Below are 14,413 nucleotides of genomic sequence, written 5' to 3' on the forward strand. Positions count from 1 at the left end.
TGCCTTTTCTAAAACCAGCTTGAACATCTGGAAGTTCACAGCTCACATATTGCTGAAGCCTGGCTTGGAGAATTTTGAGCATTACTTTACTAGCATATGAGATGAGTGCAATTGTGTGGTAGTTTGAGCATTCTTTGGCATTGCCTTTCTTTGAGATTGGAATGAAAACTGATCTTTTCCAGTCCTGTGGCTACTGCTGAGTTTTCCAAGTTTGCTGGCATATTGAGTGCAGCACTTTCACAGCATCGTCTTTCGGGATTTGAAAGAGCTCCACTGGAATTTCATCACCTCCACTAGCTTTGTTCATTGTGATGCTTTCTAAGGCCCACTTGACTTCACATTCCAGGATGTCTGGCTCTAGGTGAGTGATCACACCATCATGATTATCTGGGTCATGAAGATCTTTTTTGTATAGTTCTTCTGTGTATTCTTGCCATCTCTTCTTAATATCTTCTGCTTCTGTTAGGTCCATACCATTTCTGTCCTTTATCAAGCCCATCTTTGCATGAAATGTTCCCTTGGTATGTCTAATTTTCTTGAAGAGATCTCTAATCTTTCCCATTCTGTTGTTTTCCTCTATTTCTTTGCATTGATCGTTGAGGACGGCTTTCTTATCTCTCCTGCTATTCTTTGGAACTCTGCATTCAGATGCCTATATCTTTCCTTTTCTCCTTTGCTTTTTGCTTCTCTTCTTTTCACAGCTATTTGTAAGGCCTCCTCAGAGAGCCATTTTTCTTCTTTGCATTTCTTCTCCATGGGGATGATCTTGATCTGTGTCTCCTGTACAATGTCATCAGACACTCTGTGTATCAGATCTAGTCTCTTAAATGTATTTCTCACTTCCACTGTATAATCATAAGGAATTTGATTTAGGTCATACCTGAATGGTCTAGTGGTTTTCCCTACTTTCTTCAGTTTAAGTCTGAATTTGGCAAGAAGGAGTTCATGATCTGAGCCACAGTCAGCTCCCGGTCTTCTTTTTGCCTACTGTATAGAGCTTCTCCATCTTTGGCTGCAAAGAATATAATCAGTCTGATTTTGGTGTTGACCATCTGGTGATGTCCATGTGTAGAGTCTTCTCTTGTGTTGTTGGTTGAGGGTGTTTGCTACGACCAATGCATTCTCTTGGCAAAACTCTATTAGCCTTTGCCCTGCTTCATTCTATACTCCAAGGCCAAATTTTTTCTGTTACTCCAGGTGTTTCCTGACTTCTTACTTTTGCATTCCAGTCCCCTATAATGAAAAGGACATCTTTTTTGGGTGTTACTTCTAAAAGGTCTTGTAAATCTTCATAGAACTGTTTAACTTCAGCTTCTTCAGCGTTACTGGTCGGGGCATAGACTTGGATTACTATGATATTGAGTGATTGCCTTGGAAACGAACAGAGATCATTCTGTCGTTTTTGAGATTGCATCCAAGTGCTGTGTTTCGGACTCTTTTGTTGACCATGATGGCTACTCCATTTCTTCTAAGGGATTCCTGCCCACAGTAGTAGATATAATGGTCATCTGAGTTAAATTCACCATTTCAATCCATTTTAGTTCGCTGATTTCTAGAATGTCGATGTTCACTCTTGCCATCTCCTGTTTGACCACTTCCAATTTGTCTTGATTCATGGAACTGACATTCCAGTTTCCTATGCAATATTGCTCTTTACAGCATCGGACCTTGCTTCTATCACCAGTCACATCCACAACTGGGTATTGTTTTTGCTTTGGCTCCATCCCTTCATTCTTTCTGGAGTTATTTCTCCACTGATCTCCAATAGCATCTTGGGCACCTACTGACCTGAGGAGTTCCCCTTTCAGTATCCTATCATTTTGCCTTTTCATGCTGTTCATGGGGTTCTCAAGGCAAGAATACTGAAGTGGTTTGCCATTCCCTTTCCAGTGGACCACATTCTGTCAAACCTCTCCACCATGACCTGCCCATCTTGGGTGGCCCCATGCAGCATGGCTTAGTTTCATTGAGTTAGACAAGGCTGTGGTCCTAGTGTGGTTAAATTGACTAGTTTTCTGTGAGTATGGTTTCAGTGTGTCTGCCCTCTGATGCCCTTTCACAACACCTACCATCTTACTTGGGTTTCTCTTACCTTGGATGTGGGGTATCTCTTCATGGCTGCTTCAGCAAATCGCAGCCGCTGCTCCTTACCTATAACGAGGGGTATCTCCTCACAGCCGCCCCTCCTGACCTTGAACATGGAGTAGCTCCTCTCGGCCCTAATATTTCGATTAGGTTGGTGCAAAAGAATTGAATTTTTTCATTGTTGAACTTTACCATTTGATACTGAATACATTCTTAAATAAATCTGGTTGTGTTATGCATCATTAATGCACATTTTTCACTTACTGTTTTTTCCTAATGACTTATTACTTAATGTTTATTTTTTATTTATTTTCGACTATAGAAATGATGTTAGACCAAAAACAAATTTGAGTGATTTTTTTATTCAATTTCAAAATGTGTCAGAAAGCAGTGGAGACACTCACAACATCAACAATGCATTTGGCCCAGGAACTGCTAATGAACATAGAGTGTGGTGGTGGTTCAGAAGTTTTGGAAAGGAGAAAGGAGAGATGAGGAGCATAGTGGCTGGCCATCAGAAGTTGACAGCAGCCAACTAAGAGCATTTGTCAAAGCTGATCCTCTTGTAGTTACCCAAGAAGTTGGCAGAAGAACTCGTTGTCGACCCTCTGTGGCCATCTGGCATTTGAAGCAAATTGGAAAGGTGATAAAGCTCTATAAGTGGGTACCTCAGGAGCTAACTTAAAGTCAAAAACATCGTTGTTTTGAAGTGTTGTCTTCCCTTACTGTACACAACAACAGCGAACTATTTCTCAATCGGATTGTGACATGCAATGAGAAGTGAATTTTATATGACAACTGGCGACAACTAGCTCAGTGGTTGGATGGCGAAGAAGCTCTGAAGACTTCCCAAAGCCAAACTTGCCCCCAAAGAAGACCATGGTCACTCACTGTTTGGTGGTCTGCTCCCCGTCTGATCCACTACTGCTCTCTGAATCCCAGCAAAACCATTACATCTGAGAAGTACGCTCAGCAAATCGATGAGATGCACTGAGAGCTGCAAAGTCTGCAGCCAGCCCTGGTCGACAGAAAGGCCTCAGGTCTTCTCCATGACAACGCCCGACTGCATAACTAACAACCAATGCTTCAAAAGTTGAACGCATTGGGCTACGAAGTCTTGCCTCATCCACCAAATTCATCTGACCTCTTGCCAACCAACTACCACTTCTTCAAGCATCTGGACAGCTTTTGGCAGGGAAAATCCTTCAACAACCAGCAGGAGGCAGAAAATGCTTTCCAAGAGTTTGTCAAATCCTGAAGCATGATTTTTATGCTATAAGAATAAACAAACTTATTTCTCAGTGGCAAAAATGTGTTGATTATAATGGTTCCTACTTTGATTAATAAAGATGTGTTTGAACCTCGTTATAATGATTTAAAATTCATGGTCCAAAACCGTAATTACTTTTGTACCAAGCTACTATCTCTCAATAAAACAGGGGAGAAAAAAGAAATTAAAATTATGGTTCCAACGAAAACAATCCAATACACGTTTAGAGTATTTTTTAAGCTGCCCTGTTATTTAGTGCCAAACATTGAGAACCAGGAGACTGTGTACATAAATTGATGGGTGGGCCCCAGTGGGGGCTGAGGCCCCAGGGGCAGCCATGGAAGAGGGCATAAGAGTCCTTGGCACTAGCCCGACCAGGTCTTCCACAGGCTGATGTTGCCCTGGGCAGGTAGATGAGGCCCTGAATCTCAATTTCCTGCCAGTAAAATGAAGCCAGTGATACCCGTCACCCCAGGTTTGCTGTGGCAGCTCAGTGAGTTTGAACTGAATGTGTGCATTTGATGTCCTTTACTAACTGCAAATTTCTGTGGAAAAGTGAAGTTAAAGAAAAGCTACAGCTCATATGGCTGATGACAGGCAGAGATCACAGACTGTTGAAAAAGCCTCTTTTCACAGCGGTTCTGTGAGGAGCCTGGGGAGCAAGGTGGGGTGGCGGAGCGGTCCTCGTGTCCACACCAGCTGTGACCCTCCCAGAGCCTTCACCTGGCTCAGAACAGGCTTTTCACCCTCCTCAGGAGTCCAGTGGCTCCTCCTGCCCAGACACGGGGTGGGAATCATTTCTGTGAAAAAGGGGCCCCAGTGTTACCGAACCAAACCTGTCCACCTGTCCACACTCAGCAAAGTCCGTCAGTGGTGGGCTGTGCTGAAGGAACTTCCAGCATTTGTTGTAAGACCCCAGGCAAGAGAATGGGTGACTCCTGTTTTAACGCCGCCCCCCCCGACCCCCGCCCGCCAGACAGCAAAGCATTGTTAAAGGCCAGGTGAAGTGGGTGGGGATCTGTTTTACCATAGTTCACATGCTCCGTGTCTCACCTTCGGCAGTGTTTATTGCAAAATCCATTCATGAACAAGGATGGTGCTGTGTTAGCCTGGCTTTTCCAGTAGTCACGTATGGACGTGAGAGTTGGACCATAAAGAAGGCTGAGTGCTGAAGAATTGATGCTTCTGAACTGTGGTGCTGGAGAAGACTCTTGAGAGGCCCTTGGACTGCAAGGAAATCAAAACAGTCAAATCCTAAAGGAAACCAATCCTGAATATTCATTAGAAGGACTGATGTTGAAGCTGAAGCTCCAATACTTTGGCCACCTGATATGAAGAACCGACTCATTAGAAAAGACCCTGATGCTGGGAAAGATTGAAGGCAGGAAGAGAAGGGGATGACAGAGGATGAGGTGGTTGGATGGCATCACTGATGCAATAGACATGAGTTTGAGCAAGCTCCGGGAGTTGGTGAAGGACAGGGAAGCCTGGCGTGCTGCAGACCATGGGGTTTCAAAGAGTCAGACACGACTGAGCAACTAAACAACAGTGTTAGCCTGGATTCTGTGCCTGTGTGTCCCTTTTTCAGAGGGACGGAAAAATCTAACCATTCTCTGGGGCATCAGGACTACAGGAGGCATGAACAATAAGTCTCCTGTCCCCCTGCACCTCCCCTTTCCTCCACACCCAGCCTGGAGGCAGAGCTCTTGCCCACAGGGCCAAGAGAAGCAGTCTTTCCTGACTGTGCTGTGCTCCTGAGGAGTTGTAGCTGGCAGCAGAGATGGGCCGGCCGTGAAGGACGCGCTTCGCACAGGGGCATCGGAGGTACCCTGGGGCTTTCACCCCACTGCCTTTGTCTTGCTCCTGCCCACCTGCAGGGAATTTTAAAAAATCCTCATGGGCTGTGTCTGAGGGTTTCTGTAAAGAGATGTCTTGTGTCTTTTAGACCTACGGTGGCAAACAGTACTTGTAGAAACCCCTGAATCTCACAGCAGTAACCAAACATCAGAAATTTACTTGGGACTCCCTGTCTGGTCTGTGGGCAGTTTGTTTAGGAGGTCTGTAAGTGTGATTTTTACCAGGAAGTGAGCAGTAGTTTATTACAGGCTCATTTTTAAAGTTGGAAAAGCTGGAAGTACTTCTACACTTTCTCATAAAACAAAATAGAGCAAACTAATTTCCCAAGTCTTTCCAGGCTTTTGGAGGAAACCTGACAGTTGCTATCAAAATACTGTGATATTTTATGATTCAAAGGTACACACTTTTAAAATGACTTTGTCAAGTTAGAATGAATCTTAAGATCCGTGGCAACTTTCTGTTAATCAGCACCATTTTGCTTGCTTGCTGGTAAATAAAATGAGGGCGTGTTGATAGCATCTCAGATGTGGTGAAGCAGGATGAACTTTCTTGTCCCACTATACTTGATTCTGTAACTCCTGTCCTCCACCTGGCTGAAAGCCCTTCTCTCCTGCCCTTGCCTCCAAGGCCTTTGAAGTCCACAGAGAATTCTTAGATCAATTCACTTGCCATTGACTTTAGACTTGCCCTGTGGCCATCACACAGACCTGGATGTTTGGAATGGGTTCATTTCCCGCACCTAAAAACACCAGGCAGGACCAGCTATGTAGTCTGTGGGACCCAAGTGCTCTGTGTTCACAAATCATTAAGGATCGGGAGAGTAGCCGCCGAGCACTAAGCCAAGCAGGAAGCTCTGCGGTGGCACAAGCTCCACCCTCAGAGCCAGGACTCCAGCTTCTGCTTGCCCATCAGTGCCCAGGGACCCGTGACCTATGCAACCCCTAAGTCATGAGTGGCAGTCTCTGCTGCCTTAGGCCCCAAATAGACAGTTGTTCAAGATGAGCTTGCTAAGGGTCAGCCCCAAGCCAGGGATCTGTCAAATTTCTGAAGCTAAATCCAGCCTCTGAATAAGAATTTCAGGTATGAAGTAGAAAAGACTAGGAAAAAAGCATTGCTTTGCCAAGCAAAGGGGCCACATCGGTCTAATGCCCTCAAAAGTGTGTTGCAACCCAGAGTAGTTTTATAAAAATAGTTCAAAGAGGGCATGACCAGCCCATGGGCATTCTTCTGACTGGTTGGTGTTGCTGTAATTGAGAGTCCGCATCATCAATCTTCTGGTTCCAGCCTGTCTGGGGTCTGCATGCTTGTAGGCAGCTTGCAGTTAATTTCTCCCACCTTGTGTTTCGGTATCTGCAAAACAGCTCAAAAGTATTGTTATGTTTATCTCTTGAGGGGGAACTAGGGCCTTGCCACAAGGCTTTTCTATTGTTTGTTTCTTTCTTTCTTTCTTTCTTTTCCTATTCTTTCTTGACTGCTTCTCCCTTATCTCTGCATCCCCTCCCATCCCTAATAAGGAACTGTTTGAGTCTGCTTATTGGAACCCAGTGCTGCCTCCCTGTGAAATCTAGAACTATCATGCATTACCTCCCCGTGTAGCTGATATCTGATGCTTCGCCAGACAAAGCTGGTAGGCTTCCTTGGAAAAATATGTGAAGAATTGTATTTACTCATCTACTTGAGCTTTTGCTGTATTATATTTTTCAGTGATTAATGCTGGCTACAAAAAAGGCCCAAATCTGAAACTCTACAAACATAGAAAACAATATGTTCTATGCAGTTAGAGAGCTTTTATGTTAATATCACAGGTTGTATCCTCCTGGAGACAGGTTGAATGTTCAAAGTCATCTTTAATATTTGAACAATTTTATAAACTTTCTGTATCCTTGATTTAAAAATCGGTGTCATTGCTATGTATGAAATAGACAATCAATAGGAACCTACTGTATAGCACAGGGAACTCCACTTAATTCTCTGTAGTAACATATATGGGGAAAGAATCTGAAAAAGAATATATATAAATACATAACTAAATCACTTTGCTGTACTCCTGTAACTAACACAACATAAATCAGCTATATTCTAATATAAAATTTTAAAAATGTTTAAATAAAATAAAAATCAGTATTGTCCTCAGAGGCTCTTTATTGCTGGTTACATCCAAATGGAATGTGGGTCTGTTTATTACCATGTTTTGTTCAGACTTAGAAGATGGCAAAGAATGTCAGCTTTGTCAAAACTGTAAACACGACTGTAAACTGTTCTTTAAGGAAAAATATCATGTTTTGGAATTCCCCTTGGTTGCATTTTAAAGAATAGTAATAGATTTAACATCATCTACAGTTGAAACTTATAAAAGTTTACTTTAAGGGGTATGAAAGATTTGGTCCCAAATTATGATTCTTTTACATCTAAAAACAAACCTATGGTTTTGGGGAAAGTGCTTTTATTTTCTGCTCATGTAAAGTGAGAGTCGTTCAGTAGTGTCTGATTCTTTGCAACCCCATGAACTATACAGTCCGTGGAATTCTCCAGGCCAGAATACTGGAGTGGGTAGCCTTTCCCTTCTCCAAAGGATCTTCCCAACCCAGAAATTCCCAATCCCGGTCTCCCACATTGTAGGCAGATTGTTTACCAGCTGAGCCACAAGGGAAGTCCAAGAATACTGGAGTGGGTAGTCTATCCCTTCCCCAGGGGATCTTCCCCACCCAGGAGTCCAACCAGAGTCTCCCACATTGCAGGCAGATTCTTTACCAACTGAGCTATCAGGGAAGTCGATAGCTCATATTTTTTCTCATATTAGTATGTAATTTTCCTATCTATAATTATTGTCATTAAAAAAAAATGTTTTGGAGAGATGGAGTTCTTTGACATAGTTTGAGGAAAGTTATAGAATCCAGCCAGAGTGTGATTCTGTGACCATACCCAATGGGGATAAGGGGCAGACAGTGCTGAGGATCAATTTAAAAACTCTTTAATCATACAAGAAAGAAAACCCATACTCTTCATCTGTCACCTTGTAACATCTCCTGCCCTCATCCCAGCCTTAAGCAACCGCTGATCTACACACTGTCACTACATTTTTGCCTGTTCTGCACATTTCATGTAAATGGACTTGTATAATATGTGACCTTTTTCTGTCTTCAACATTTGCAAGGTTCCCCTATGTTGTACTGTGCATCAGTATTTCATGTTCTTTATTTCTTTTTGTTACTGAAATAATTTCATTTCTTATTATTATTTTGCCATTGTGTGGATATACCTCATCTTGTACGTCCATTCATCTTTTGCTGGAGATTTGAATTGTTCCATCTTTTGGTTATTATGAATAATGCTGCTATGACGCTTCATGTGCAGGTTTTTGTGTGAGCATGTTTTCACTTTTCTTGGGTATGCACGTAAGAGAAGAATCGCTGGGTCGTACGGTAACTCTGTGTAGGTGATGAATTCTAGACTGTTTTCCGCAGTGGCTGCATCATTTTACATTCCCACCAGCAACGTTGAGTGGGGGCTCCAATTTCTCCATTTTCTCATCCGCATCCACATCAGTTTTCTTTTTCTTTTTTCCTATTGCCCTCCTAGTGTGTGTTCAGTTTGTTTCAGTTCAGTTCAGTTGCTCAGTCGTGTCCAAGTCTTGCGACCCCATGGACCGCAGCATGCCAAGCCTCCCTGTCCATCACCAACTCCCAGAGCTTACTCAGACTCATGTCCATTGAGTTGGTGATGCCATCCAACCATCTCATCCTCTGTCATCCCGTTCTCCTCCTGCCTACTGTGTGTAATGGTATCTTATTGTGATGCTGGCTTGAATTTCTCTCATGACAAATGATATTAAGCATCTTTTCAAGTGCTTGCAGGCCATTTGTTTATCTTATTCGGAGAACTGTCTATTCAGATCCTTTACCCGATTTTTAACTGAGTTATTTGTTCTTCATGTATTTTAGATACAAGTCGCTTATCAGATAAATGATTTCTAAATATTTTTTCCCATTCTATGATTTGTCTTTTCACTTCCTTGATAATGTTCTTTGAGTGCAAAAATATGATGAAGTCAAGTTTATGTATTTTTTTCTCTCACTGCTTATACTTTTGGAGTTATGTCTAAGAATGCATTGTCAAATTCTGACTCACAAAGGTTTACCCATATATTTTCTTCTAAGAGTTTTATAGTTATAGCTTTTTACAGTTAAGTCTTTGATCCATTTTGAGTTAATTTTTCTTTATGATGTGAAAGAAGGAAGTAAGTTTAGTCTTTAGCATGTGGCTATTCAGTTGACCTAGCATCATTTGTTTAAAGACCGTTCTTTCCCCTGCTGAGTAGTCTTGGCATCCTTGTCAAAAATCATTTGCATAGATATGAAATTATTTCTGAACTCCCAATTCTGTCTCATTAATTTCTGTGTTAATCTTTTTTTCCCAATACCAAGCTGCTTTGGCTACTGTTGCTGTGTAGAGAGTTTTGAAATTAGGAGTATGAGACCTGCAACTTAGTCCTTTATTAAGACTGTATTGAAAATTCTTGGTCTTGAGTTTCCATGTGAATTTGAGGATCAGCTTGTCAATTTCTGTAAAGAAACCAGATGGGATTTTGATAGAGATTGTATTGGATCTGTATAGTAATTTGAGAGTAGTGCCATCTTAACAATATTAAGTCTTCTGATCCATAAACACAAGATATCTTTCCATTCATTTAGTTCTTTTAAAATTTTCCTCAGCAATGTTTTTTGATTTTCAAAGTACATGTACTTATTTTGTTAAATGTATTTCTAAGTATCTTATTCTTTTAGGTGCCATTATAAATGCAATTATTTACTTAATTTTGTTTTTAGATTGTTCATTGCTTGGTGCATATAAATAAAATTGGTTTTTCTTTTTTATAGAACTCATTTATTAATTCTAATAACTTTTTAGTACACTCTGTAGGATTTTCTATAAACAAGATCATGTTGTCTGCAAATAGAAATAGTTTTACTTCTTTCCAATCTAGATACCTTTTATTTCATCTTCTTGCCTAATTATCCTCACTAGAATTAGAGACCTCCAACTGAAACCACATTTCATTTGATTATGAAAATACATAGCAATCTATAGTAATGTTAGCGGTATATCTGACACCAATATAAATCGCAGATATTTTTATATCTCATTATAATTGTTAGAGATCTCTCAATATAGTTTTATGATTATCAGTACTTTGAAACTATGCTAATTATCAAACTTGCCATTAGATCCCGTAATTTAATATATTAAGTAAAACAATAAAGACATTTTCCATATTTTCATAGCTGTAGCTCATATAATTGGTTTTTCATTGTTATTCTTTGCATTTTATTTTGTGCATGTAAGAGCATCAAGTTCCAGAGAAGATAAAAGTGTCAGGAACTCACAGACGTCCCGGAGCCTGGATCTAAAGAACATTTCCTCTTCCCTCTTCCTTGTTGGGGTCATCCATAGAACAGGGTTATTCTCTTCAGTTCTTGGGATCCTCCACCTAAAAGCCTATTTCCTAAGTTAGAAATGGGGATAAAGATGTAGTCAGTGTCTTAATTGTGATTTTCTCAGTCTTTATAAAGAGACTAGTAAACTCCTCTGTGCTTTTGTCCCACCAGGTACCTTCTCAAGCCAGATTTCATGAGACGGCCCGATCGAACATTCGACCCTTTCTCTGAAACGCCTGTTGACGGAGTTATTGCAGCCACTTGCTCCGTGCAGGTACGTCTCCTGCTCACCACAGAACAGTGTAAAAGAGTGGATCTAGGAGGTCTTAGAAAAGCCTTGAAAAATTGCAATTAAAATATTTAATGTCAGGTTGCAAGATCCACGCATTGCTCTCAACTTTAACATCTTTTTCCTTGAGATACATTTTTTTCTACTAATGAAATTATTAGCTACTTTTCATCAAAAAATACCAGGTCAAAAAGTACCCAGTGGAGAACGTGGAGCAATGGGAACTCTTGGCCGTTGATGGTGGAAATGCAAAATCGTACAACCACTTTGGAAAACAGTTGGGTGGTTTCTCCCAAAACTCAATGCTCTCTTTACATGTGACCCAGCAGTTATACACCTTGGTATTTACCCACACAAATTAAAAATTCACATCCACGTGAAAACTTACACAGGGATGTTTGCAGCAGCTTTATTTATACTTGATAAAATTTTGAAAGTAACCAATGTGCCACTTAGTGGGTGAATGGATAAAGAAGCAATGAATGGTATGTCCAGAGAGTGGAATATTACTTAATTCTAAAAAGAAGTGAGCTATCAGGTCATGAAAAGACATGGATGAAACAAATGAACATTCAGTTCAGTTCAGTCGCTCAGTCGTGTCCGACTCTTTGCAACCCCATAAACTACAGCACACCAGGCCTCCCTGTCCATCACCAACTCCCAGAGCTTACCCAAACTCATGCCCATTGAGTCGGTGATGCCATCCAACCATCTCATCCTCTGTCATCCTCTTCTCCTCCCACCTTCAATCTTTCCCAGCATCAGAGTCTTTTCCAATGAGTCAGTTCTTCACATCAGGTGGCCAAAGTATTGGAGTTTCAGCTTCAACATCAGTCCTTCAAATTAACACTCAGGACTGATTTTCTTTGGACTTGTTGGATCTCCTTGCAGTCCAAGGGACTCGCAAGAGTCTTCTCCAACACCACAGTTCAAAAGCATCAATTCTTCTGCGCTCAGCTTTCTATATAGTCCAGCTCTCACATCCATACATGACCACTGGAAAAACCATAGCCTTGACTAGACGGACCTTTGTTGCCAAAGTAATGTCTCTGCTTTTTAATATGCTGTTGGGTTGGTTATAACTTTTCTTCCAAGGAGTAATCATCTTTTAGTTTCATGGCTGCAGTCACCATCTGCAGTGATTTGGGAGCCCCAAAAAATAAAGTCTGCCACTGTTTCCACTGTTTCCCCATCTATTTGCCATGAAGTGATGGGACTGGATGCCGTGATCTTAGTTTTCTGAAAATTTAGTTTTAAGCCAACTTTTCACTCTCCTCTTTCACTTTCATCAAGGGGCTTTTTAGTTCTTCGCTTTCTGCCATAAGGGTGGTGTCATCTGCATATCTGAGGTTATTGATATTTCTCCTGGAAATCTCGATTCCAGCATGTGCTTCATCCATCCAGTGAATGAACATTACTAAGTGAAAAAAGCTAGCCTGAAAAAATGACATACTGTTTTATTCCAACTAAATAAAATTATGGAAAAAGGCAAAACTATAAAGATGGTTTAAAAAAAAAAAAAAGACCAAGAATTGTGGGGAGGGATTAACAGGCAGAGTACAAAGGATTTTAGGGCAGTGAAACCATTCTGTATGATTCTATGATAATGGATACATGTGATTATATTTACAATTTTTTTCCAAATCCATTAAATGTACACCAGAGTAAACTCTGAATGTAAGCTATTGCTTTGGATGATAATGAAGTATCAATACAGGTTCACTGATTATAACAAATAAGCTACTGAGATGTGAGGTATCCATAGTGAGGATATTGTGGATGAGAGGACAGAAGCACTATATTTTCTTATCAATTTTGCTGTAAACAGAAACTGCTCTAAAAAATAAAGCATATTAATGAAAAAAACACCTGCTATATGATTACATTGATACAGAATTCTAGAAAATGCAAACTAATGTAAAGTAATAGAAAATAGACCAGTAGTTTCCTCTAGACAGAGAGAAGAAGGGATGGATTACAAAAGGGTACAAAGGAACTTTGGGAATTGATGGAAAATTTTTTTGCCTTAATATTGGTGACAGTTTTATAGATGTGCTCATATGTCAGAAGTGATTTCATCGTACACTCTAAACATGTACAATTTATTTAATGTCAGTTATTTCGGAAAAAACTGTTTCATAATGATTAGCTATTAGATAATGTGAAAAAACTTAATAATTAGCTATAATTATTTGAAAATAGGTCAAAAAAGTCTTTCCATAGCTTTATAATAGATAGAAGAGGTAACATACATGGCTCATAATACAAAAAATAGTTGTCTGCAGCATCTTAACCTCAGTGCCCACACCTGTGGAATGAAGCAGTCAATACTGCTTTAAAAAATAAAAATAACACTGTCCTCTCTGTCAATTGTCAATATCGGTTTAACATTTTAGAGTTACTTTTCTTCCTTTGTGTCTCTTTGTAAGACTTCTGAAAGAATTCAATAAAAGTGAATTTTAGAGCTGTGAAAGGATCTTAAGGCATATTTGAATTGACCACTTCAGTTTAGTAAGGAATGAATGCATTATTTCCAGAGATGATCGAATTTCTAAAGATGGACAGAGACTTTCTCCCTGCCAGATTATCCTGTTACTGACGATTACACCAGCTTAACTTCTCTGTCCTCCTATTTCTCTTCTGCTCCAGGTCATATCAGGTCAGTTCTTATCAGATAAGAAAATTGGCACGTATGTAGAAGTGGACATGTATGGGCTGCCCACGGACACTATCCGAAAGGAGTTCCGCACTCGCATGGTGATGAACAACGGTCTCAATCCCGTTTACAATGAAGAGTCGTTTGTGTTTCGGAAGGTAGAGTGTTCTCAATGTGTCAGACTTGCTCCGCTAAGTTAGGAGCCACGTGCTAGTGGAGAGATGCTACATGGTCTGCAGACAGTCGTTTAACCCCAGATGTCTTCCACCTGTGCAGATGTTCCGCAGCTGCCACACAATGATTGTTTCTGCGTGGCCGTGTCCTCTTGGCACTCCTTCCTCCCAGGACGAGCCCACCTTCCCCACGCAGTGCCCAAGCTCTGGGTTCACAGTGTTCTCAGAGGGAGCCCCGCAGGCAGACACCGTCCCACGTGGGAGAGCTCCTCCCTGCCCTGGCAGCTAGTGCCTTGCAATATTCCTTTGGCCAAGAGGGTGGGCAGGGTGTTGCACCAACGAATGTCCTTCAGTGGGTCAGTTGGTACTGTCCTGTGCCTCCAGAAAGTGTGATCCTGTGTATAATGTGTATAGGTTCTGTGTATAATATGTTATTTTTGGTTTTTGGTTTTTATCTTCATATTATACTTTGATCCTATGGGCTTCCCCAGTGACTCAGTGGTAAAGAATCTGCCTGCAATGCAGCAGACACAGGTTTGATCCCTGGGTCAGGAAGATCCCCTGGAGGAGGGTATTGCAACCCGTTCCAATATTCTTGCCAGGAAAATGCCATGGACAGAGGAGCCTGCTGGCCTATAGCCCATAGGG

At 41.1% G+C, this 14,413-nt stretch overlaps 1 protein-coding gene across 6 annotated transcripts in view; it reads left to right on the forward strand.

Moving 5' to 3' along the window:
* Positions 1–14,413, forward strand: part of PLCB4 (phospholipase C beta 4) — a 477,139-nt gene that overhangs the window by 394,794 nt on the left and 67,932 nt on the right. For all 6 annotated transcript variants that reach the window (XM_069546386.1, XM_069546390.1, XM_069546388.1 and 3 more), the window contains 2 exons: positions 10,819–10,921; positions 13,586–13,750. In XM_069546386.1, the coding sequence (XP_069402487.1) occupies positions 10,819–10,921; positions 13,586–13,750 (268 nt within the window). The remainder of the gene's footprint in view (positions 1–10,818; positions 10,922–13,585; positions 13,751–14,413) is intronic.

The sequence above is a fragment of the Ovis canadensis genome, chromosome 13 (assembly GCF_042477335.2).
Source record: "Ovis canadensis isolate MfBH-ARS-UI-01 breed Bighorn chromosome 13, ARS-UI_OviCan_v2, whole genome shotgun sequence".
NCBI classification, from domain to species: Eukaryota; Metazoa; Chordata; class Mammalia; order Artiodactyla; family Bovidae; genus Ovis; species Ovis canadensis.